The 24494-nt window shown below is 39.9% G+C and overlaps 1 protein-coding gene across 1 annotated transcript in view; it reads right to left on the reverse strand.

The window, feature by feature from the left end:
• Positions 1 to 10236: 10236 nt before the first annotated feature.
• The window catches only part of CDH2 (cadherin 2), a 119674-nt gene continuing 105416 nt past the window's right edge, over positions 10237 to 24494 (reverse strand). The window contains exons 15-16 of the mRNA XM_074576893.1: positions 19083 to 19247; positions 10237 to 11646 (exon numbers count right to left, since the gene is read on the reverse strand). Coding sequence (XP_074432994.1) covers positions 11440 to 11646; positions 19083 to 19247 — 372 coding nt within the window. The 3' untranslated portion in view covers positions 10237 to 11439. The remainder of the gene's footprint in view (positions 11647 to 19082; positions 19248 to 24494) is intronic.

A 24494-nucleotide genomic window follows, 5' to 3' on the forward strand; every position in this document is an offset into this window, starting at 1 on the left:
GCTTGGGAGCTTTGGGGCTATTCCCAGTCCAAGCCAAAACCAAAAAGGATTTACATCCATTTCCCTCTTGTTTCTTGAAGTATATTCCAGGCTGAGCCATCAGTGTAAGACAGTAAGACAACGACCTCTCAGTCAATGTAATACAGTGCAGTAGGGATTACTTTTCTCTTTCAGGGAAGGACTTTCTCAGCTAAAGATGAACAGCCATCAAGTGAAAATTCTGTTTTGCCTGGAGTGTTTTGCAGGTCTGGAAACTACTTTGTGTATTGGGGTGCCCATGAGAGCCTGGAGGGACAGTCACCCCGGAGAATGGGTATGTGGGTACCCATCATTCTGGGACTGGACTCGGCTCCCCTCATGGCCCTTCTAAATCCTGCGTCGCAAAAACCACATGCTCAGAACTACTAATCAATTTATACCTGTAAATATAAAGCAAGTTAAATTAACAAAATTCTCAACTAGTGTAAATTAGCCTAGCCTGAATGGTTTCAGTAGCTATGCAAAACTGACACAAGAGATAGGGGAATCTGCCCCAATATACAAAATATTAAATAGTAGAATATATTACATATGTGCGTGTGTGTGTTTTCACATCCATATAACCAGAATACTATCACAGCATTCTGTTCTAACCTTTTTTAAACTCAACCTCAAAATGGACCAAGCTGATCAGATTTTGAGGATACCAGGTTTTATTAAAAAAAAAAAAAAAAAACAAAAGGGAAAAAAGTTTGTAATGCATGAAGCTCTATCTCAGCAATATCATTTCCTAACTATGGCAAGAAGTGCATATGGCTACTATTCAGAGCTGAACTGGAACAGATCTGAGGTTGGGTGGCACTGAGGTGACTCTGACAAGATGAGCCATTCAGAGGTGGTGTCATTAAAAAGAATGTGCCATTTTCTGACAGAACTGAACATAGTACTTTGCGTACCAAAAGACAGAAGAAATAAATAGCATTTTACCTAGAACTTTTCTCATTTCTCTCAGAACTCCAATTAAAAAAAACATGATTCCTCTCAGCTACTGAATTATTCTTGCTTTTAAAACCTTCCTTTTCCCTTTAGCTTCTGATGATTGACTCTCCCTGTAAACTGCTTTGTAATACTCTGTATGGAGGACAGTATATAAAAAATAAATTGCATTGAGTTTGATCCAAACATCATTTGACTCAAAATTACACTGAGGTTTTGGGCTGGTTTTTTCCCCTCTCCCCATTTCTAGGTCTGACGGGCAAGCCAAATCATTTCTATTTGCTATCATAAAGGCTAAATAAAAGGGCAAACAACTCATTGCTGTTTCAATAAAATTCATGTTGTTATTTCAAAAAGTAGTTCTGCTTTGTCAGCCCCCGCCCCCATCTATTCATTCATCCATGGTGCCACTTGGATCACTGTCGTGTTTGCATATTACAGAGTCTGCAGAAATTATGGGATCAGGTTATACCTCTTTTGGTAAACCTGATCACTGGAGAACGAGTGAGTCCGTTGGAAAATTAGCTTTTATTTACAACACCGACAACAGTGAAAAGATGTAGCTTCTTGCTGTTGTACTGAGGTTATTACCTTCCTTGTGGTAAATCTCAGGACACCCAATTAAAGTTAACTCACGGCTTGCAACAAGCAGCCTGTAAAGTTTGCTGGGAAGAGCTGCCATATTGTCATTCAAAGTACTTCATACTAAACAGTGCAAGGCGGTGACAAAACATCTAATTGTCTGATTACACTGTACAAATAGTTTCTTACATGTACTGAATTTTGCGTACCATCAATGAATACAGACTGTGTTCATCACTGACTCACATAAACAAATAAAAGAAAATAGGATAGAACAATGGGTTTCAGCTACTATTGTTCCCAAACAGCAGAGATATTTTTGCTAGTACTCAGAAATAAACAGACCTCTTCAGCAAAGTGGGAATTCTGGTGACGTCTAGCTCAGGAACGGAATTTTCTGTCCTGGTTCTAATCCTGCATGACGCACGTGGTGGCCAGAGACCGTCCATCTTCATGGCCAAAACCAGGGCACCGTGCTGAGAGCTGTGCACCAGCTGTTGGCGGAGGTGGTGCTTCTTGGAGTAAAAAGATTTTCTATGAGACGTCGAAGAACAAAATGTACCCTCAGGCTTAGTATTTCACATTTGCCCACCCCTGGCAATGTGGGGTGAACCAGGTTGGGCATTAGCAGCTGCTTCATCAGAAGTGCTTGTGCCTTTTCTCTTACCCTGGAGAGATCCCATCAGAACTACCCGGGAGCCGCAGTGGAAGCTCAGACCCGGGTAGTTAAAGGAAATGGACACGTTTCAGTTTTATGCCCAGGTTTATCCCACAGCTGCTCATTTGTCTGAGCAATACAACCAGTGAAAAAGGCAGAAGAGCATCAGCAAGGAAGCTGCGCTATTTTCCCATCAGCTCTTCTTTTCTGCTGATTAGGCTTTACCACGGCTGGCCTGCCAGCCCATCGCACACGCAATACATCTGGTACTGTATACGCCAAACTAAACATGGGTAAGGTGCTCAGATTTCTTTTACTACAGTTTGTGGCAAGACAGAGGGAGGAAAAGGGGGCCTTGGCTATCTTATGACAATAACAATTTCAGAGGAGGCAGTTTTTTACTGTGCCACTACTGCGCTGTGAGTATCTTCACATCAGCCATAGCGTAGCCCCACTTCTTCGCCGTCCCAACTGTCAAACCATTAAACATAAATTGTGGCCTCAAGGGACCCTCTTTTCCAGAAGGGAGAAGCAATTTAGCCTCCATAACGCATCAGTCTCCAGCTTGTCCTCAAAGGGCTGTCAATTGTCCTGAATTATGTATAAAATCAATGCGAGGTGCCGTCTGCCAGAGATGGGTTGACATTAGCAATTTCATTTTCACTGAGGGGGGTCACAAGTCCCAAATCTTCATGACCACAGAATAAGTGCCCGTTCCATCCCCACTTCTCCAGTTCCAAAATTATACCCATTTTGTTGCAGTTTTAGAATTACAGAAAGGTCACAACAGGATGATGCTGTCATGGAAGACCTCTTTTAAATGCAATGGGCAAATTTATACGCTGTTGTCAATGGGGTATTATTATAATCTGTCCTTTTCTACTCTAATTTCCTGATACTCTTTATTAAATGGACATTCACAAACATATTTTTTTTGTGGGGGATCCCACACAGTGTTATATTCAAGTAACAAAAATTAGCACTCTTAAGACTCGCAAGGACTTTCAAGTGGTGGAGAAAATCTCCCCTGCAATAAGATGCACAAATACACCGAAGTATGACATATTCATGTGAGTTGGGAGGACAAACAACCTTGTGATGATCTTCAGGGAAGCCTGATGTTTTATTTGATGCTGATTATGAATCCTGTCCTTGTAAAATCACCATCACTGTGAGGGTGTATTGAATGATCAGGGACTGCAGCCCACAGAGCTACAATAAATACTTACACGGCATATAGCTCATGACCCAGCACTTCACTATATGCTTTTTCAATTGTATGTATGACTGCAGCAGTGTTGAAATCTAATTTCACGGAGTCATCTTTTCCCTCTCCTCTAGAATGGCAGCTGATCTGATATCCCCGTGACAGCTACTAAAGGTTCGAGTGTCTAGTGGTCTTTGAGACCATCAACCAACAAAATTGCCATCAAAATTCTCTTCCAAATACCCAGTTCTGAAACAGCTTTCTGTAAAACCTCATTTAAATAGGGTCGCCTGTCATCACAGCACGGTCCAGAGTTCAGCAACTTAGTGAATACAGTGAGTTGTAATAAACATAAAGTCATTAAAGGATATTTTTCAAAAAGAAGTCAACTGACACTTGAGAACAACTTGAAATTGTTATGTCAGTCTCCATTTTCTGAAACAAAGATATTCGTGCTTGTATTACTGGTTATCCAAGGTTATTTAGCTTCATATACTACTGTATATGGCTGCAGAAATATTACAGGTGTAAATGTTTTCTCTGAGACAAATGCAGATTTGGGAGCATCCACAACAGGAGCATCTCCATTGACTGAGGAGCTTTGTCACTGAACCCACTTTTGAAGGGCTGTATCCTGCCACTCTTAGTTATGCTCTGTAACGCATTGCTCCAGCAGACACGTTGACACTACTGGATTTCAAAGTGGCAAAATTTTTCATGAGAACTTGACCTGATGGACTGCTATTCAGCAAGAGGGTTTGCCTTCCGGTCCCTGAAGTACAAGGCTGAAGGCTTGTGCTCAAAATGTTTCTTTTTGGTCCTCGTCCTGTATGAAAACCTTATTGCCATTTGAGTCTTGCCTTCAAAGGCTGAGTGGGAAAGTCCAGCAAACAATTTATTTTGTGAATAACTGCAAAGGATTCGTGATCTGTTTCCTTCAGGATAAAATCTAGAGCTTTCCAGAGATTTTCATAGCAAAATTCAAGAGGCTGTTTTCAAAAGAATGGCGTTCGCTTGGCATATAAAATACCAAGGCACCGTTCCCTGTTCCTGAGCACGGACTGGGGCTTTTTACATCCCAAACAGTAGTTGAGGCTTTAGTCTTTTCTCAGGAACAGCAAATATTTAATTAGTCATAGGACTAATTAACAACAAGGAAAAACAGGAAACACAAAAGCAACTAACTCGAAGTTAGAGCTTGGATTTAAGAGACTCTGCAGTCAGATTATTCAGGCTCTAGTCAGTGTGAATTCTTGCCACACAAAAAAATGGGAAGATCAAAAAACTCGGCCATAGCCCAGAATTCTTCTGCTATGAGACACGACAGCAGAGCAGGTCTTTGAAGTTGCCTCTCCCATTCCACGAGGAGTTTTTAAGGGTTGGTTTTACTTTTTTTGGTTGTTTTTCTTGGTTGCCTTCATTCTGCCCAAATGAGGAAAAATCAGTTCTCAGAAAGATAGGGCACAGAATATTGCTTCCTGACTAGGTCAGGCTAAAAGATTCATTTTCGTTTATTTCTCAGTTTATCTTAAAATAACCTTGCTGAGCAAACTGCTCTTTATTAACTTCAAGACAAAACATACCAGCAATGATTCTATGTTTTTAGTGTAATTCCCTCTAATCATCCCAGCACAAAAACTCTGCTTGTTTTTATAACTGCTTTATACAATGCCACCAGTAATGAATGTTCTAGAATTGGAACATAATTTTGATTATCTGGCCATTACTTTTGATGTATGGAGCACAGAGACAGCTGGGGTTTTATAAGCTCCCCCTGCAGTACTGCAGATAACAAATGTAATGTAATAATCAAACTTCTGTAACATGGAACCCAGAAGGGGTGGGCCCACAGATCTGTCTATCTATACATACCCACATCAACAAATTTAATCTTCAGAAGCAGGAGTATAAAAGTAATTTGCACGATGCTACCATTCATTACTCATACCCAGAGCGAAATATGTTGCTTTCAGAACCAGTATTTAGGCTCTGTGGGAGGGGGTGAACCACCTGAAGGTGGTTTCACGAAATTACATAAATGCGTACCACCATGAGGTTTACAAATGTATTAGGGTTAAAAAAAAAAAATCCTCTCTAAAGAAACTGATTTTAAGAAATAGGAATAAATATAAGCCATTTTGAACGATGCAAAATCAATTTTTTTTCTGGGTGCCACACAGGAAAATACAAAGGCAACAAGAACTTTCCCCACTAAAAGGAAAAAAAAAAAATCAGCCGCTTCAAGGAAGAAGAGTTTGACCATTTTGTTCAGTTACAGGAGGTTGATCAAAGGTCTGAAAACAGCAGCAAAAGAGCTGGTTACACAAACTGAAAACGGGGAAGAGGAAAGCAGAAACATTCTCTTGGGCTTGCCAAGAGAACTAAGAAAGTAGAATTTGTTAATGCAAACCAAAAGGGGTTTAAAAATGTATACTAGGAGAGGAAAATGCGGCAAGCACCAACAGTAATTCATAAACCAGAGGGCATGCCCTTCGTTAATAAGAGACAAATGGTCCTAAATACTTTCTAAAAATCGGTCTCTCATAAGGTGGGGGGAGGAGAAGAAAGATGAAAGCATTGAGAAAATAACGATCACCTCATCCAGGTAGTGGCTGGTTGTAAAGGTGATAAGGGAACGGTGGGGAGGACTGAGGTGAGACTTGTGGGTGCCCGTGAGCTCCAGGTTTTGCGTTTCAGGAGTGGTATGTGGGTGGCTTTCGGGTGCTCAGGGAAGAGGGGCAAGAGAGCTGCGACTACACTTAAATCCTCTGAGCGCCAGCAGTTCCATCACACACACACAGATGCATTCTCTGCAGCCAGAGCTACGCGGGGAGCAGTTCAGAGAGCACATGCCCACCACCTCACCCTGACTGACCTTTCAAAAAGCTCTATGGGGGTTGCAACTTCCCATTATCACCACATTAGCGTATGCTCTTCTGTGACAGAAAAATCAAAAGAGCATACGAATCTGAAATCTAAGTAGCTACTGTGTTACTGGCAATTGCTGGCTCTGTTGATGTTCTAGAAATCCACAGAGGTTGCAGGGGAAAAATGCTGTTGGGGACAGTAAACTTTGAAAAGGAAGACAAGTCCTCCCAGCTATTGCTGTGTTGAGAACACATCCTGCAGTCCACAGCAAAACACCCAAACCAAAACAAGACTGAGGCCTCGATTCTTTGAGGCTGTAAACTGAAGAATATGTAGAGCCTGATTTGAGATATGGCACTGTTCAACTATGTAGGTAAACTGAGGGCAAAAATTGTGAAAGCTCGGTGGTGGCACGTACCCCAGCAGGAAAAGCAGCAGCATGACACCGGGAGCTCCGGAGAAGAGGCTTCTCCAAGTCCTCCACTACACCAAAAAAGCCATTTGGCCAGTACAGAAGCAGCAGCCTGGATGGAGAGTGCCTTGACTGATCAAAGGGTCCCTAACAAATGGGATGCTCTTTCCCGATCTGTATGATGGAAGGCACCTTGAGTCCCCGTGGGAAGCGCTTAGCCTTTTTTCCTGAGCCATTCTTCTCCTCTTCGATTTCCCAGCTGGGCTTTGTTGCTAAGGGGAAAATTTTTTCATTATTCCTGAAGCTTCCTCATTATTTCTGTGACACATATTAAGTCAAGGGCAATTATCCTATGCTTTAGAGAAACTCCTAGAAAAGATCCTTTCCTACAGTAAAAGTACAGCTTATGTAAAGAAATGTGAAGGAAATGAAAAAAGTAAGGACATCGTACAAATCTAGATCATCTCTGGCTGAATGAGGAAAACTGCGTATAAAATAACTCCATTGTGAATTAGGTATTAAGGAATTTCAGTGACTTTTCTACATTTTATTTCAATAATTAATATTGACTGAGGTAAAAGCAGGGACTTTGCTTGCACATGCCTGATCCAGAAAGGTAAATCTGCCAAAAGCTCACTACTCCCGCTAGAAAGAAGGCTCCTTCAGAAGGTGGGAGTAGCTGTGCAAGGTAAGAATTGGCAGTGGCTTACCTGAGACATCTTGAATGACTACAGACAGGTCTGAGAGACCCTTCTGGGGATGTGTGTCCCATCACCTGCCAGAAGACATTTTCCCTTGCGTGTTAAGGTGAATGAGACCACGGCAGAGTAGATATAAATGTTCTTCATGGTAAGCAGCTTGGTAGGGTTCCAAAAAATGCTACATACCAAGAAACAGAGCTCCCAAGAAACAGATTTTATGTGGCTTTTAGCATCAGAGTGACTTTGCTACTTTGGCACCAGAAGAAAATAAATGGCTATTTAAAATATTTTTGTTCACAAGTGAGAAACATCTCCTGTCTGCAAACCAGTGCAATACGGACACAAACATCTTCTGTTTAAAAGTTACATGAATTTATAAACATTTATAAAGCAGAGTCAAGCAAGACAATAAATTGGAGTGAGGGGAAGAAGTCAGTGCTCATTGTCTGCCCTACCAAACTGATTTATGTGAGTTTTTTTGCATTCAGAAAGATCAGTGAGCTTTATAGCCGGCTTCTAACAGTGCTACAGCACAGCCAAGAGCACATCACCACCACTAAAATCACCAAGTGACAACTCAAACGTCACTCGGTTCAGCTACTTGGAGGGAGCATGATAAGTATGTTTTAGGCTGTTATGGGATAAGTATTAACATCCTTCACCAATGCTTGGCAATTCCAGAGGAAGCACAGGAAACTAGATCCGCCCACATGTAAGGCCTCAAGTATCCACTTGAGATCTTTATTCCCCCAAAACACACTTCTCCACCTTTTTCACCCCTGAAGTTCAGAAGGAATAGGCTACGAAGGACCATCATTGAGAGAAAATACAAATTGTAGAAAGGCTGAGATAGGAAAGTTCCTACAGCCTTATTTCTTGCCAGTAACTTCCCTTGGATACAACATCTACAAGGCAGAGATAATACAGATCACTGCCAAATCCCATTTCCAAAAGAGGCTGCAGGAATTTCCCAAGACAGCTGTAGGGTCTAAAGTTCAGCCATCCCCTTTCTCTCCGTGCAGTCCTCCAACAGGGGTTTATGCATGTATTATGGGTACAAAACCTGGTTGCACATTTCTAGAATAAGAACCAACATGAAACTTGATGAAAGGGGATCAGTTCAAACATTATTTTTTTTTCTTGTAAAAGCATTTGAGATGCATAAAAATGATTAGGTTCAGCAGACCTAATGCTGACCTAACACTAGGCTTGAGAACCGTTGCTACTATTTCAGAGCAGCTGTAGATAGAGCTGGAAGATTGTCTGATCAAGATAAAGCTCCTATTGCTGTGCAAAAGAGCTGAGTGCTCATAAAAGACGACCTCTGCTCCATTTTAACAAAAAAATGTACTATAGCCAAAACTGAAAACCTTTCACAAATCTTTCCCCCTCCGTATCTCTTTCACCATTCGATGTCAATTAAATAAAATTCTTCTAGCATTTCCACTTTGTTGGTTCCAAGAAACGATAATAGAATTATTATGCTTAAAATACATTTTTGCATAAATGACAGAAGAAGGAAAATCAATGTGCTAAAAGTGGCCTTTTGCTTATTTAACGTGCATTTACAGTTTAAATCCTGCCCTTTATAAAAGTTTTCCTGACTTAACTATGCAGAGCCAGGTTTTCATTTTTATGTCCTGCTCCACATCTTTTTTTCCCCACACTGCTAATTAATATGGAAATAGCTTAAAGAAGGTCACTGACAATGTGGACACATTACTGAAAAATCAAGGCTTTCTTACAGCATCAAGCTATAGTTACATATGCATGAGATAAATAATAGCCAGCTAGGCAGACACTGAAATGTTATATCCCAGTCTGAGAGGATTGCTACCTCTCAGCTTTCACAGGCATCATCAGGAAGGAGAGGAAGAAAGGAGACGTGCCCATGAAAAAGAGATACCTCACATGCAGCTTTAAGATTTCAGGATTTGCCTCTGGAAGTCACAGTCCATTTCAGTAAATTACAGTTTGAGTGCTGAGGAAGCACTGGGGCGGCACCACGCTGAAGAGCATCACCCACAGGCTAAGCCCCTGCCCAGCCTTCCCAGCGCAGAAGGACGCTACGCCAGTCCCGGTGCCTGGGATCCCCTCCCGCTGCTCCAGTTCTCTCAACAGACTGCGGAACTGCGGCTTTTCTGCCGAGTTTGAGCTTCACACTGTTCACAATTAGGTCCTTAATGAGTGTAAATGTAGACATTAAACCTGAGCAGATTGTGGCAAGTGAAAGGCGGCGGAACTGCTGTACCTACTAGGTTTGCTTTGTTCGCAAATAAATCATTGTAACAGGTTAGAAACATGTTTAGTAATAGCTAATCTCCTAATGGGACTTTTTGATAAAGCTCCACGACCGTGAGCACCACCTTGAAGGACACAATCTGATGCGCACTGAAGTTATCATGGGCTCGTCTTTACTTCAGCGTAAGAAAGTCCAGGTGGCAGATGACTGCCAGGATCTGCAATCTACTTTATTTATGCAACCCGCAGCATAATCACACAATCATTAAACTGTCAGTCTAGAAATGAGCCAAAAATGATGCAAGCTCTGTTATTTAGATAATGTACATTAAACCGAAGAGATAGCCATCGAGGTGGAACTGAAAATTCGGAATTCTCAGAAATGGCACAGATCGCTTTGCTTTCACCTGGGAACTTGCCTTCCAAATCTGTGCCAAACTTTCTTCTACGTGCAGTGTATTTTCAGCCCAGCAGTACGGAATGCTAAAGCGCACCTAACTTCTGACAAAACTCAAACGCACTTTGTGTCCTTTTTATTTACTATAGTCAGGGCTGCCCAGGTAGGACAAAAAATGCCAAACCAAGCACCGGATCCAAAATTAGCATTTTATTCAGAACGTTGGGGTCAGAGGTGTATCATTCATATTCTGGTACACAATACAGAGGCAAAGCTGTTCTCAGAAGTCTCTCCAGTTTGAAAGCTCCTTCCCCCTTCCCTCCCCGCCCCCAAAACATACTGTATATTTACTCGTGCCACCAGTATCAGGCGAACTCCCCTCCCCTCCCTTTTTTTTGGTACAAATTATGTAAAACTTTTGTGCTAAGAACTTTTCTCCCTCCCCAAACCAAAAAAATAATAAAAATAAAAATAAAAAAAATATTGAGTACTCTAACTACAGTTCAACAATTGAATCAATGTCACTTGTTTGCAACCTGTTTTGTAAATACTTTATCCATAACGAAAGATATAAACATGCAAAAACCTGAATCCATAGTCCAAATAATACATACACGTGTTCTGAAGTTTCTGCACTTCTCCACAGACTATGCCAATAAAACATTATGTACACATACCATTTTTACAGTGAAGTGGGAAAAAAATACTAGAAATTAAAAAAAAAAGAAAAAAGTGTACATGGATTAAGACCAAAATGTGTCTAACATTCTAGCATAAGAAAAAAAAAAATCAATTCTGCTACAAACTGGTGATATGAAAACTCCCTTTATTTGCAACCAGCTGCATAAGTTTTAGAATTTTAGTGAAAAAAATCCCCTAACATCTAAAACTAGAAGTAATGTACATTGTTCCACCTCATGGTCTTCTCTCCCAGATAATAAAATTGTTCCATGAGGATTTTTTTTGTTTCTTTTTAATCTCCTTATTTTAATAAAAGCAATGCGATGTAACAAAAGCATGTTGAAGCATATTGTGTTTCACCTTACTCCTCCCCACCCCAACATATTTTGTCTCTTTAATGCATCATTTCATAAATCAGTACCATTAAAGCCTTAAACATAAAACTAATTCCGATCTGAAAAAGGTACAAAAAGGCACATAAAATCCCAGTGCTTCTGTACTGTAAAATTCAAGTGTAACTGAGCTCAATATTTTTTTCCAAACAGCATTGGATCACTGATATTCCACGGAGCCCAAATTGATTTGCAGCCTAAGCCAAAGCCTTCAGCAAGCACTTGTGCTAGTAGACTACAAAGTTAAAGCCTAGCTTCTGTATGCTTTTGGGGAATATCAGTTGAAATGTTTGTACTTGTCCAAAAACAAAGTTCACTTTGAAGTTCAGTCATCACCTCCACCGTACATATCGGCAAGTTTCTTGAAACGTGGGCCCCAGTCATTTAGGTAGTCATAGTCTTGCTCACCACCACTACTTGAGGAGTTAAGAGAGCTCAAGGATCCAGCAGTGGAGCCACTTCCTTCATAGTCAAAGACTAAGAGGGAGTCATAAGGTGGGGCTGTAGGGTCATTGTCGGCTGCTTTAAGTCCCTGCAAGAAGGAGAAAAAAAGATAAAGTTCTGTATCTGTGAGAGACAAAACGTAACTGGAATGTTGCAGTGCTGTTATTTATCGCAGAATCACAGAATGGCAGGGGTTGGAAGGGACCTCTGGAGATCACCTAGTCCAACCCCCTGCCAGAGCAGGGTCACCTACAGCAGGTTGCACAGGAACGCGTCCAGGTGGGTTTTGAATGTCTCCTGAGACGGAGACTCCACCACCTCTCTGGGCAGCCTGTTCCAGTGCTCTGACACCCTCCAAGTAAAGAAGTTCCTCCTCATGTTTCACCACTTGAGAAAACCAAACTCTTGTTCTTCTGCAATCCAGTTCAAAACAAGAGTCATGTTTTTGTAACTCCAGCAAGAACTTATTTCAATTGCTTTTAGAATGGCCAGGTTTCCAGCATTACAGCACTGGACATTTTGAGTGTACCTGCAAATACAGCTCTACCAAAACCTGAAGAGAACATCACAGTACCTGGACTGATGCTAATAAATACATAGTTTCAGAGCTACACAGCTCACAACGTGCGGCATGAGCAATATGGGACTGGTTAAACAGACAGATGGGGAAGGAGAAACAGGCATGTTTGCAAAGATTCACTTTAACAGCCATCTCACGTGGCCAATAACACATACACTGACATTGCTGGCCTGCAGTCCATCCGTGTGTTCCAAAAGCCATATTTATTTAGTTCTGTAAAATTCGTGTACCTCTATACGCTGCTGTGAGAAAAAGATACAATGCTGGCTTAAGCCTTATGCCCTTTGCCATAACCACCCATAAGATTCCACCTGCTCTTCAGAAAACACACACACGCTATGACATCGAAGCTAAATACAAGATTATAACCATTTTTGTTTCCTCATTTCAAAGTATTCAAGTTAGCAACAGATGAATATCGGGTTGTCAGTAATTTTAAGTTTCTGCTCTCTAGAGCTGAATAACCCAAACTAAAACCAACACAAACTGAACATGAGGGAAGTAAGGAAAGAACCACACTTCTTCCCGAGAAAAGTCCCTTCCCTCCCTATTTTCTTACACAGGTCCAACCCCAAACACTAAGATTAATTTTAGAATATAAGATGATTGCTCTGTGCTTATCCTGGGAAGATTTACAAGTTGCATATAAAAGGCTGAAGTCCAAAGTTAAAAAGCCCTCTTGTGTTTTGGATTTCTCAACCTTGCAGTTCCGTCCACGGGTTTAGCAATGGTTTTTCAAGTTCTTCCACTTTGAATAGGTTCTGCTCTGGCAGTCACTGACAAGGGATAACACATCTTCCAGAATGCTATAAGGCTGAGCTAAAGATTTTAAATTGCTCACTGTTAATTGTAACCAGTGCTATTTCGCTGGCTTTATTTTTAATGTTTATTTATTTAAAGAATGCCTTTTTAATACTCTCAGTTATTTGAAGGATTGAGTGTACCTCCTTTGAATTATTTAACATATTCTGTTTTTAGAAAAGTATGTTTTACTCTCAATTGTGTTTAGTCTAAGTGTGACATAATGGAAACAGACGTTGATTTTCCTTCTAGAAATACATACCTAAACCCATTAATTAAAGCATATGGCAATGATAAGGTAGAAAGAATCCTGGTTCTTTATTGCCTATCTAAAATCATTCAGAAGCGTGTAAAAGGTACCTAAAATAATTTTGCAAATCAGTGGTGGAAAGGCCCGGCATATTTATCAAACTAATGACGTCTAATCAAGAACACATTTTGGACTTTTAAGTCCATGATCGTTTCATGTAGCACAACAACATCAAGCAGGTTATTAATAGCCTGCATTAGAAGCGCAATTTTGAATTATCTGATAAGAATAATTGGTGATGCTTGTTATCTTTCTCTTTGGAGTTTTCCATCCTGATGGCCGTAATAAGGACAAAAGATCGGAGATTCAGAAAAGGCAACAGCAAATGTTGGAAGACTTCCCTTATCCAGCTTCAAAGCTGGAACTAGTTCTAAGGCTTTCTCTCAATTTATGCTGCTGAAGCAGAAATGCAACTTTACTTCTTAGGAAGTAACTGGCCTTGTAGTATTTACATCTTCCCTTAAGCCTGCCTGGAGTGAGAGACACCCATACTTTTTGAACGCAAGTGACGGAGAAGGAGAATAAATACCACTCGAGCTTAAGGAGTGCTGAGGTATGAATCCCAGGTATCAGTGTGTGAAAGTCATTTAGAAAGCCAGCTTGGAGAAGAAATGCTATTTCCCTGCAGTTCTGCCTAGTAACAGCCAGCCACCCATGGGATATTAATTTCTCAAAAATCAGCGAACAAAACGTTTTCCTACATCACTGCAGAAATTCTGATACCCATCAGCCATCCATGGCAAGGCGGCAGGCAGCCTCTTTCCATCCTTTTTTACAAAGGGGAAGTTGTATTTTTTCTGCAATTTGCTGCTGGTATCATGATAGCATTTAAAAAGAAAACTGGTTTTGAGCTACTGACTTACAAGATACCATCTCGCTAACAAATTCATTGTTTCAAAGGTTGTGCTTACGTAGCTACGGGCCATGTTATGGAGGTGTTGACTCAACCGCACAGCCCAAGTTACACTGACATTTGCACCTATCTTCTGGTTAAAAATTCCTCAGATTCATAGTATAATGACTGACCTTAGCCTCTAACTCTTCAAATGACAACCAAGTTTTCGTGTGGCAGGTTACACACTAAAATGACAAAGAAATATTATAATTTCTTCACTTTCCTTCTGCTAAGCATATTCTCTGGACCCACCCAGCACGCTGCCCTGCTTTGCTGTTAGGTTCTACAGCACGTCCACAGCTAGGGTTACTGGATGTAAGCTTTGGCAGTGAAAGTGGCTTATGAAGCTTCTGTTGCTTTCAGTATTTTCACCATTTTTGCTCATTATGCCATCCCTTTCAGTGGGTGGTACCACGACCTGCTGTATTGGCCCAACTGAAAAGGCAACAAATGGCTGCCAAGAATTGCTTCGACTGACTTTGCTGCCGTGGTATTGTCAAATGCTTCTGAAGGGATCTCTCAGTTTTTCCCAGATGTGTTCAAAGAATCTCAGAGCAGCAGAGTTGTTACAGGTATTTGGTTTACAGTTTCTTGATCTGAAAACCCAAAGCTGCTACTAGACAGAGAAGCTTATTCAATAACAGAATTGCTGGGGCACACACCTGGGACCAGGTGATCCTGCTGGGCGATAATGAACTAAGTCACATTTCCTTGCATTTGCCTAATGCACAACAAGCAGTCACAGAAGAGCCACAGCAGACTGACTAGTAAGCTCACTTTTTTCCTCTTCATTTTTTATATATGTCGTGGTAACTTTCACTAAGGAGGAGGTAAGGGGCAGAAGAGGAGAAACTACAGCGCCTTGACTGAGGAACAATGGTAACCTTAAGTTATACCTTCCTTAGCATGGGTGGCATTCTCAATTTGTCTTAAATCAAGGGAAAGCAAAACCCTCAAAATCTTGAGCTAACATGAAACGTTAAAAAAATCTAATGCATTTATTTTCATTAATCCTACTACTTAGTCAGATTCAGCAAACTTTTGATGAGAAGGAAAGGAAGTACAAAGCCCTACAGGGAAATACAAAAAAATTGTTTAAATCTGGAACCTTTTTTAACATGGCAAGAAAAATAGAAAACATTGAGGGACTCTATGCTGCTTGGAGGTTCACTGTATCAATAACCGTTTACTAAGAATGAACTGAGGGTCTTCCACGTCCTCATGAGATGAGACCTTTAGTTTGTAATTTAAATTCAGTTTACCTCAGGCTATGTCCTCTATTGATTACAAATATATTCTGAGCCACAAACTCCACCACAATGTAATTTGTTTAAGATTTCTAGGGACAGCATAGGTGGTTCTTGAAAACAGGATTAACAAAGCTACTTCAAACAGGCCTAATTTATACTGTCCCGCAAATCCTGACTATTCTAACTGTTAATTATGCTCCACACTCTGCAGGTTATGTTTTAAAAGGCTCCAAATGGAAAACAAGGTCTACAGAGGATTCTTAATAACACATGACTTATTTCACTGACTTGTTTGTACGCTAGACTGGAAGAAAAGGAGGTTTTTCCCTTCCCCCCTTAAATTAGAGATTCTCCATTGAAACAGACAAAACAAGAAAAGTCCCCGAGGTCATTTAGCTTATGCCTGCAAAACATATTTTGATTATAAGGCACCTCTGGAACCTTCTTATTTTAGAAAGTTCATAGCTCTGTAGGTGTTATCTTAACTTTGTAAGTGTTATAAAAATACTTGAAGTTTCTATTATACTTGTAACTTGTTTTTCAGCTGAGATGTCATTAGGCCACTACGAAATACTCCTACTTATGTATGTCTCATTGAGTTTAGTAGATTTAATACAACGGATGGCAGCTAGAAAATAATATACCAAGAAATAGAGTACTGCCAAAAGGAAAGAAACAAAACAACCCACTAGGTTTTTTTCACTTTTTGTTTCTACGGCTCTGTAATATAAGTAGGAAGAAAAAAACAACACCCTATGCTTGCTTGGTGATGGTAGCCAAATCCTCTGACATCTGAAACCAACAGCCTATAGTTCTTTTTTGTCAAAAGTTGGAGCAATTCAGAGGCTAATCTGAACAATGCTGTCTGTGTGCATGAGGTGCTGCTGAGCATTGAACAGACTAAATTAATTCCCGCACGTGGGCCAGCATCCCAAGGGATGACGCTGATCAGCATCTCAAGGATAGGGCCAAGTCCTCCAAAAGTCCAGACTGATCTCCAGAAGTGTTGCATGTTTTCAAACCAATGGGGTTCGATGCAGACTTTGCTACCGAGGTACTGACAAGTCAAAGGCAGCCTCCCCCTGCTCAGCTAGCGACCGGGATAGTTTTGCAGGTGGCTTGTTTTAGGGCTGCCCAAGGGAAAAATTATGGTATGACTTGTAATTACAGTGAAAGAAAGTTCTTCACGTAACGATGTTGAAGCTGGATGCAGAGAGATAAGAACTCTTCCCTTTCTTATCTTGCTATGTTGTTTTCACAGCTCAGCGTATCTTCTGTAGGAACTGCCCTAAGAAATGTCTGGTACAGGTTTTACCCAAGCTATTTCTTCCATTTACTCCAAGTAAAACTGAGAGGAACTCACCGATTTGTTTGGGTATAATCTTGCCAGGACTGTAGGCGGAATTCTCTGAAGAGAGTCTGAAAACCTGTGCAGCCTGAATGTTTATGCTCTAGATGCTGATAATTTGGAAATTTAACTGTAATGGTGAAGATTACTGTGAAAGACTGGTATTTCCCCCTCCCCCCCAAATAGACTTTTTATAATCACATTTGCCATGGGAAATTTTAACATAAAACACAAATTCAGATGAAACTGTTTTGGAGAAATAAAATCTCCATTTTGCTCAGAATTCTGACGTAACAGACAGAGCATGGACAACTTTTGCAGCTACTGTTTGCTAGAGAAGGTTGGGTGGAATGCCCCATAGTAAAACGACACATTACTGTGAAATCCTAATAAATACTTTATGAAAAAAGAAGCTAAATATATAGCGCTTGAAACATATAAACTCCCTCATATAGTTCCTTTCAATCAGAGGATATAATTAATTCTGAGCTAGCTTGCAGACAAGAAAATTACCACGTTTTCTTTAATTTCATATGCATTTCCAAAGTTAACTTACTTTAGAGTCAATGACATTATTGACATTATTTTACTGTGTAAGAATAGCTGGGAGAAGCTTTCTCTTTTGATGCACGGCAAGGGGAAGCATAGAGGGAGGTATTGTACAATAGACAGCGTAAGAAAATGACTCCATGCTCGTCTGTGCTGTGACATAAACATATCGGGCTAAATCATGACAGCATGTACTGTTTCTATAGCTCCACGTCTACACATTGATGCTGTAATCTTCAAGAGCGATAACCTACCGTAAAACAGTATTGCAAGCACAGCTTGCTAAGTAATTTAAAATTTGTAGGATGCCAGACAAACTCTGGCCCCTTTCTGGCTTTCCAGGAGAATCAAACTTACTCCTTGTCTTGGCTTTGTGAAAGAGCTTGATAGCTGCTTTGAGCACAAGAAAAAACAGGGTATTGAGGATTATGGGTTTTTCCTGACCACCTGCCAGGCGGGTAGTATCTGGTCATGGCTGTGTGAGAACAGGATGGGAAACTGATTGTTTGGACGAAGACAAGGAAGCACAAGGAAGTTCTTTGTGTGCACGCCGCCCTGGCCAACAGTGTGGGCCTTTTATTGTCCCACGTCTCCACTATTTTCCAGAAGCTGATTATAATTGTAATATTTAGAAATGCAAGGCATGCAAAAATCCTCTTTGTTGAGACAGCTCTTTCTAATACAGCTCTTCCCCAAACCTGGAGTCTCTTAAAATACAATGTCTTATGAGAATATTTGTATGTTTCCTGCTAGTCATGTCCCTGCAGGTTTTTTTACAATTGTATTGCTGTTTACCTTAAAAGGAGCAAACTCAATTTTCTGCAGCTTGCTAACACAAAAGACTTTAGTCTATTAGCCTGACTTTTCTTTAAAGCAAACAAGAATAAACACGTTTGCAAAAACAGTTCCGCAATACTTGTCAAGCTCTAGTTGCCAAGGAAGATATGAGAAAATTAGAGAAAAAAAATTGACTATTACTATGTATCTATAGAATATAGCTTATTCTATAGAATTGAAAGTGGTAAATTTTGGATTAGTATTTGTTTTCCTGTAGTCATCAAGCACAGGAAACTACCTTAAGTACCACAAACCCAATGGTTTAAGACTGACCAGTGACAGAAATAATGAAACAAATACTTGTAGGAGCATTTCTTTTAGAACTGTGAGTAATCTGGTATAGTCTGAATCTTACTTACATTTATCTTTATTAGATTGAAGAATCAAAGATAATGCAAAGACTTTTAAAGCTCTACGACAAGACAAGTATTAAAAACACTTACATAACATTTAATTTAGCTGCCCTGCTCCCTAATCGTATTTGATGGAATTCTTTTGGTCTTATTGAAGGTACTGAATTTCCACTATTATCTGGACTCAAAGGGTAATGTGTGAGGAAAATGAAAGTGAACTCTTCCACTATTAAATTACTGTGAATTAATAAATGAATTTAGGCTAAACTATAATTTTGTTAGACTATTTATTACTTGGAACCCATAGAATAATCCTGCTTGGAGATACTGTGGTTGTAGCTGATAACATATTATGAATGTAATTAATACAAATGTACAGAAGTTAATTGATAAATCTTCCCTTTCTGTTTGAATGAGTTAATTAAATTTGCCTGCACTTTAAAAGAACATATTTACTTCTATCTAGCATAGCAATTTTAATTGTCTAAGTAAGTTTTAAAAAGTTATATGTTCAAACATAACAGCTCCTCCTGCAGAGTACAATAAACAAAATAGAAAAGCTTATCAGATCTTAGGAGAAAACTCCTTTTCTCTTCTTTACCTCATTAATGAAGTCCCCGATGTCCCCAGGATGAGGAGCAGCTGATCTGACTGGATACTGAGGTTCTGCATGGATTGGCCTTTCATCAAGACGTCTGATTCCAACAGGTTTGATGGCATCTGGTTCCACAGTGTCAGGCTGCTGGAGCTGGCTCAAGTCATAATCCTGCAAAATATGAAACAAGGACACTACGTTAGGAGAATGTCAAACAATATCTGTCAGGGGGAAACATGAGGAGGAAAACAGGGAAAACGCAAAGTATCGTTTCAACAGAAGTCCTATTTTCAGGATTGTAATGCTTACTAAGTCAATAACATTGTTATTTGCATACCAACAGGATGTTATTTGATTTATACTCCCTGAATCTACAGTTTTGATTCTATTCCATCAGATTTGTAGAGCTTCTCATAAGTTTTCCATTGAGAAGCAAGGATTTGAGTAGTACTATTAAGAGACTAAGCACTTTGCCTAGTAATGATGATTTACTGCATAGAGCAAAGATGCCAAATCCAACTCTTATTTTTCTAAGCAAATAAATGCCAGACATTCTCAGTCTGAGAAAAAAGCAAGAGCACTGCTCTGCAGCATTTTTATAATACCTTCAAAGAATGAATTTAAGACTCCTTTCTGATTTCATGTGGCTTCTCTAATATGAAAGCCAAAGGGGGAAAAATGTCATAAGAAGTACAAAGCTCCTCAGATTTGGTCTTAATTCTAAGTACTTTCTAGAGATTACTTGTGGATCTGTTCATTAAATACTTGATGCAGCAGTTTCAAACTCTGGCAGACTGATGCAGCTCGCACAGCACTATGAATTCCAATAAGCAGTATGTATGTATGTATATAAAAAATTTTAATTAGATTAATTTTTATGCATTTAAGATAGATATGCCTGAATACTATTTGCACAGTGCGATGCACTTCAGCATTGTCATTTACTGTTGTCATGTCCAGAAGGCAGTCATGCTCTAGGATGCCTTCGCAACAAGGCACTGGTAAAAATGCAGAACAAAGAAGTGGGCTTAAAGGCTTAAAGTAAAGCCACTCACGAACTACCAGTAGATTGGGGCTGATGCCAACTCTACTGTATGCCAGATACCCTGCCCCACAAATAATCCAAGCAGTTGAGGAGCATCCTAAATAACCTCCCTTTATCACCAGCCTCTATTTTTCAACAGTGTTGTTCTGGTAAAAATCTTATTTATAATCTCAACTTGCTGGAAGCTGGCTGTGCAGACAATTGCATTTTCATTGGTTCCTCACTGGCTCCTCAAGGAAGGAATGCAAGCATTTACTTGTGCTGTCACCTCTCGGGATGTAGGTCCTTTGTGAGAGTATTACCTACTGTGACCCCAAAACCAGACTTTTCAACAGAAGAAGAAGTCAGTTGACAGCAGTGAAGGTAGTTTGTTGGGAGAATTGCAACTGACTATCAAATCCGCTACACCGTCTAATTTGTTACTCGGGTCCTCAGCTGACTGCACACAAATATATAGTCAAAAAAGGTGGAACAGCTCCACTGAGATCTGAGAATGCAGTTTCATATGCTTTAATTAGATTACAAGTTCCTTGGGGCAGAGCTGTAACTTCTACCCTTCGGTTCTTCATGTACCAAACAGAATAATAAGTGATCTCCATGAAGTGGTATGAATAGGAGAAAAGTAAACAGAACAGAACTTTTTATCCTTTCTCTTTTTATTACGTAAAATAAATCAAAATAGTTCAGAGACATGCTATCACAAAATCCTATTAAACAGAGAAGAATGTACTTTTTAGAATTTATAAATATGTAAACACACAAAAGTGCTTTTCATACCCAAAAGATAAAGATGGAAAACACCAACAGAGAAAAATGAAAAAAAAATAATTTTTTTTTTTTTATACTAAGTGTTTAATTATGAAGGAATTCAAACAGGTATGGTTAAATAATAATGTAATAAAACCAGGCGAGCCTCTCTGTTCGTTTCAGTTTTATAAAGATAATATGTTTTTTTCCACCCACCGGCACATGCATTCGCTTCTTTCTGATTAGGGGTCATACAGAAACGCAGTACAAATCAAGTCAGTCAGTCTAGTATCATCACTTCTAAGGCCATCCTCTTGAGTGCATGTATAGTTTGAGACATCTCCAGGCTCTACGGCTAAAAAGACAGCCCAGATTGCCATCTGCAAGGCAACTGCAGTGTAGAATGTGTCCTTACACGGACTCCCGCTTTGGGTTTGTTTTCTTTTCTAGAGTAATTTATGACACTGCCAACTAACCTTCTATCAGAGGAAATTTATTTTGCAGGTCTATTAGTGTCCGGACAGGAAGAGAAGATCCACTGTGCTTATTACCACAGACTCTCAAATCTCTCGTATCATTAAAATCAATACTAACTGTACATCCGTCAGTTATGGCAAAGTCATCCACCATCTCCCCAAACTGGCTCAGTGCCGTGCAAGCACAGCATCATGCAATGACTCCAGCTGTTTCAAAATTCTGTCTAAAGCCAACTCTACTCAATTATTGCAAAGTAAAAGAAGGAAAAATGTTTTAAAAAGCCAAGGTGTAAGCTGTTTAGCGCTGCTGAAATTCCATCTCTTCACTCAATGCTGCATTCACAGATAGAAAAATAGGAAAACTTTTCACATATTACCTAAAGCTCCTGAAGAGACTGTAAGGTTAGTCTCAAGCAGTTTGTTAAGATAGTTAAGTACAGAAGTGACAGTAAACGGAAAACTGTGGCACATCAGAGAGAAAACAAGACATGCTGGGGTAGGTTGGGATACCCAGCTTGGAACAACACGCTGGGTCATTATTTTTACTTTTAATTTCAGGACCACAAGTCAACAATGCTGTGTCGTGGCTCCAGTTTTTTTTTCCATGTAATCTGTTCGTAATTACAATCTGCTGAGGCACAAGATTAGGCCCTCCATTGGACACATACTTGAGCAAAGGCTGTGAGCGCCTAATTCATACGGCTGCCAATTTTTGTCAGAGGTATTTATTATTTATGCTGTTTAGCTCTAACTCCAGCAATTTCAGAACAAATACTTCTTTCCCATCCTTCAGTTTGGATTTAAGCAAATCCAAACAGGGGGTTTGAGTTTTTCTCCTCAAACTTCCAGAAAAGGTTAGATTGTTGATGGAAGGGAGAATTTAGTATTAGATTTTCTGTGTTGGAAGGTCACTAAAACATTTTAGTTTGCTCCCATTTTGCATCTAGCAACCCCCACGCCTTTTAAAACCAGAAATTTAGACTAGCCTGATTGTCCAAGTCTACAGTCAACAGGGAAACAGAAACCCCCCATTCTATGACAGGAATTTAAGTGAAGCAAGCTGAATGATCCCCTGTCTTTCCCCTTGTTCATAAAGGGATCTGATATTAGTGGATGAGACAATACAGCTACCTTTTAGATAACTACTGGTTCAAGAGGTGACAAACTTAATGCTTTATCAATATAACTCTCTTTGGTTAGCATCTCCGGCATCACTATTTGCTGTTGCTGAAAAAGACAAAAATACCCTGACATCTGTACTGAAGCAGAAAAAGTTCTGGTTTTGATTTGCTTTTTCTTTTAAGAAAGAAAATAAAATCCCAATATACTAAAAGGGCATTTTGTCACAAGTTGCATCTTGTGAAATTAAACAAGCTCAAAAAAACCCCCTGCAAAACCCCACCAACCCCCTCGCTCCAAACATTAATCTTATTATCTATTTACTTAGTTGTGGACAGCTTTAAGCAAAGACTTACACCAGTATTAGCTCACACCTCACATTCCTGAAATGTGAGATCCTAGTGAGACAGTGCTAAATGCCAAAACCAGCTAGCCAAGCCCTAAAAATTAACCACCTTACCAGATGTGTAGGCTGGAGGGTCCAAAACCCCCAAAAGCACTTCTTTAAGAACATCTACACAGCAGTCTGAAGCGCAGTGCAAGTATCTCTACTTGAATAGAAGAAATGTCCAGAACAGAAGAAAAGGCCATTTTATATTCCCCAGTAATCACTGATTTACAGAGAAACGAGAGAACGCAGCCTTCAAAATCTCTTCCCTTAAACAACTTCCTCTTGTACGAGGCAGCTATTCGTTTCACAGCACTTGAGTAATAAACCCCCATGGAGCAGTCATCAGTTACGGTAGTAAGAGAAATTTTTCTTAAAAAGTACCTTGCTTTTTGACTGTTACCAGATTCTACATTCCTTAAAAAAAAAAAAATAAATAAATGAAGGGATAGGCCAGGAAATAGAGTTTCTCAGAAGCTTCTAGTTTTATAAAGTTAACGTTTTGGTTTTTTTCCCCTGGATTAGCTGTTCTGGTTGTGTTTGCATTTTAAAAGATTTACTTAAATTCTTGGCAAAAACTTAACAAAGTAAAACTTTTTACAGTAACTGGACCTGCTTTATACGAATGCATACTGGAACATTACACAGCAGAACTGCAAACAACAGAATCAAGGGCCACGAAGATGCTCAGAGGGCTGGAGCAGCTCTCCTATAAAGACAGGCTGAGAGCGTTGGGTTTTTTCAGCCTGGAGAAGAGAAGGCTCCCGGGAGACTTTGTAGTGGCCTTCCAGTACCTGAAGGGGGCCTATAAGAAAGATGGGGAAGAACTCTTTATGAGGGAGCGTAACGATAGGACGAGGGGTAATGGTTTCAAACTGAAAGAGGGGAAATTTAGATCAGATGTTAGGAAGAAATTCTTTACTGTCAGGGTGGTGAGGCACTGGAACAGGTTGCCCAGAACAGTTCCTTCCCATCCCCGGAAGTGCTCACGGCCAGGTTGGATGGAGCTTTGAGCAGCCTGGTGCGGAGGAAGGTGTCCCTGCCCATGGCAGGGGGGTTGGAACTAGATGATCTTTAAGGTTCCTTCCAACCCAAACCATTCTATGATCAAACCACAACATACTAAAACTGTAAATTGCTATGCATAGATGGGACTGACTTTTTTCCAGCTAGGAGAACTCTGAGAATATTGGAATATAATACATCTAAATTGAACTTTCCACTACTAAGAAGTTTCTCTAACAGTAATACATTCTAATACATGCAACCGGACTGATACATTCATTAATGATTTATGAATCTGGCTTATCTCAGAGCTCTCAGTATATTTCCTGGCCATTCATTAGACTGTGTTGTACACTTTTAGGGACGTCTTGTTTTTTTACCTTGTACAGAACTAAAGCTTTGGCTATGCATGAATACAGGCCTAGACATATGACTAATACAAAAAAACCACTACACCTGTTTCTCATTTTCAAAGGATGCAGCCTTTGCAAAGAAATATGAAAGTTCAAGTCTATCCCCATGCAAGAAATAATCAATTAGTCACCAGATCACTTAATTTGACAATGACAGCTGGAAGTGTCATTCACTAAACAAAATCAGCTGCCGTGGTCTAAGTGCACATAAAACAACATTGGCAG

This window comes from Larus michahellis, chromosome 2 (assembly GCF_964199755.1).
Source record: "Larus michahellis chromosome 2, bLarMic1.1, whole genome shotgun sequence".
Classification (NCBI taxonomy): Eukaryota; Metazoa; Chordata; class Aves; order Charadriiformes; family Laridae; genus Larus; species Larus michahellis.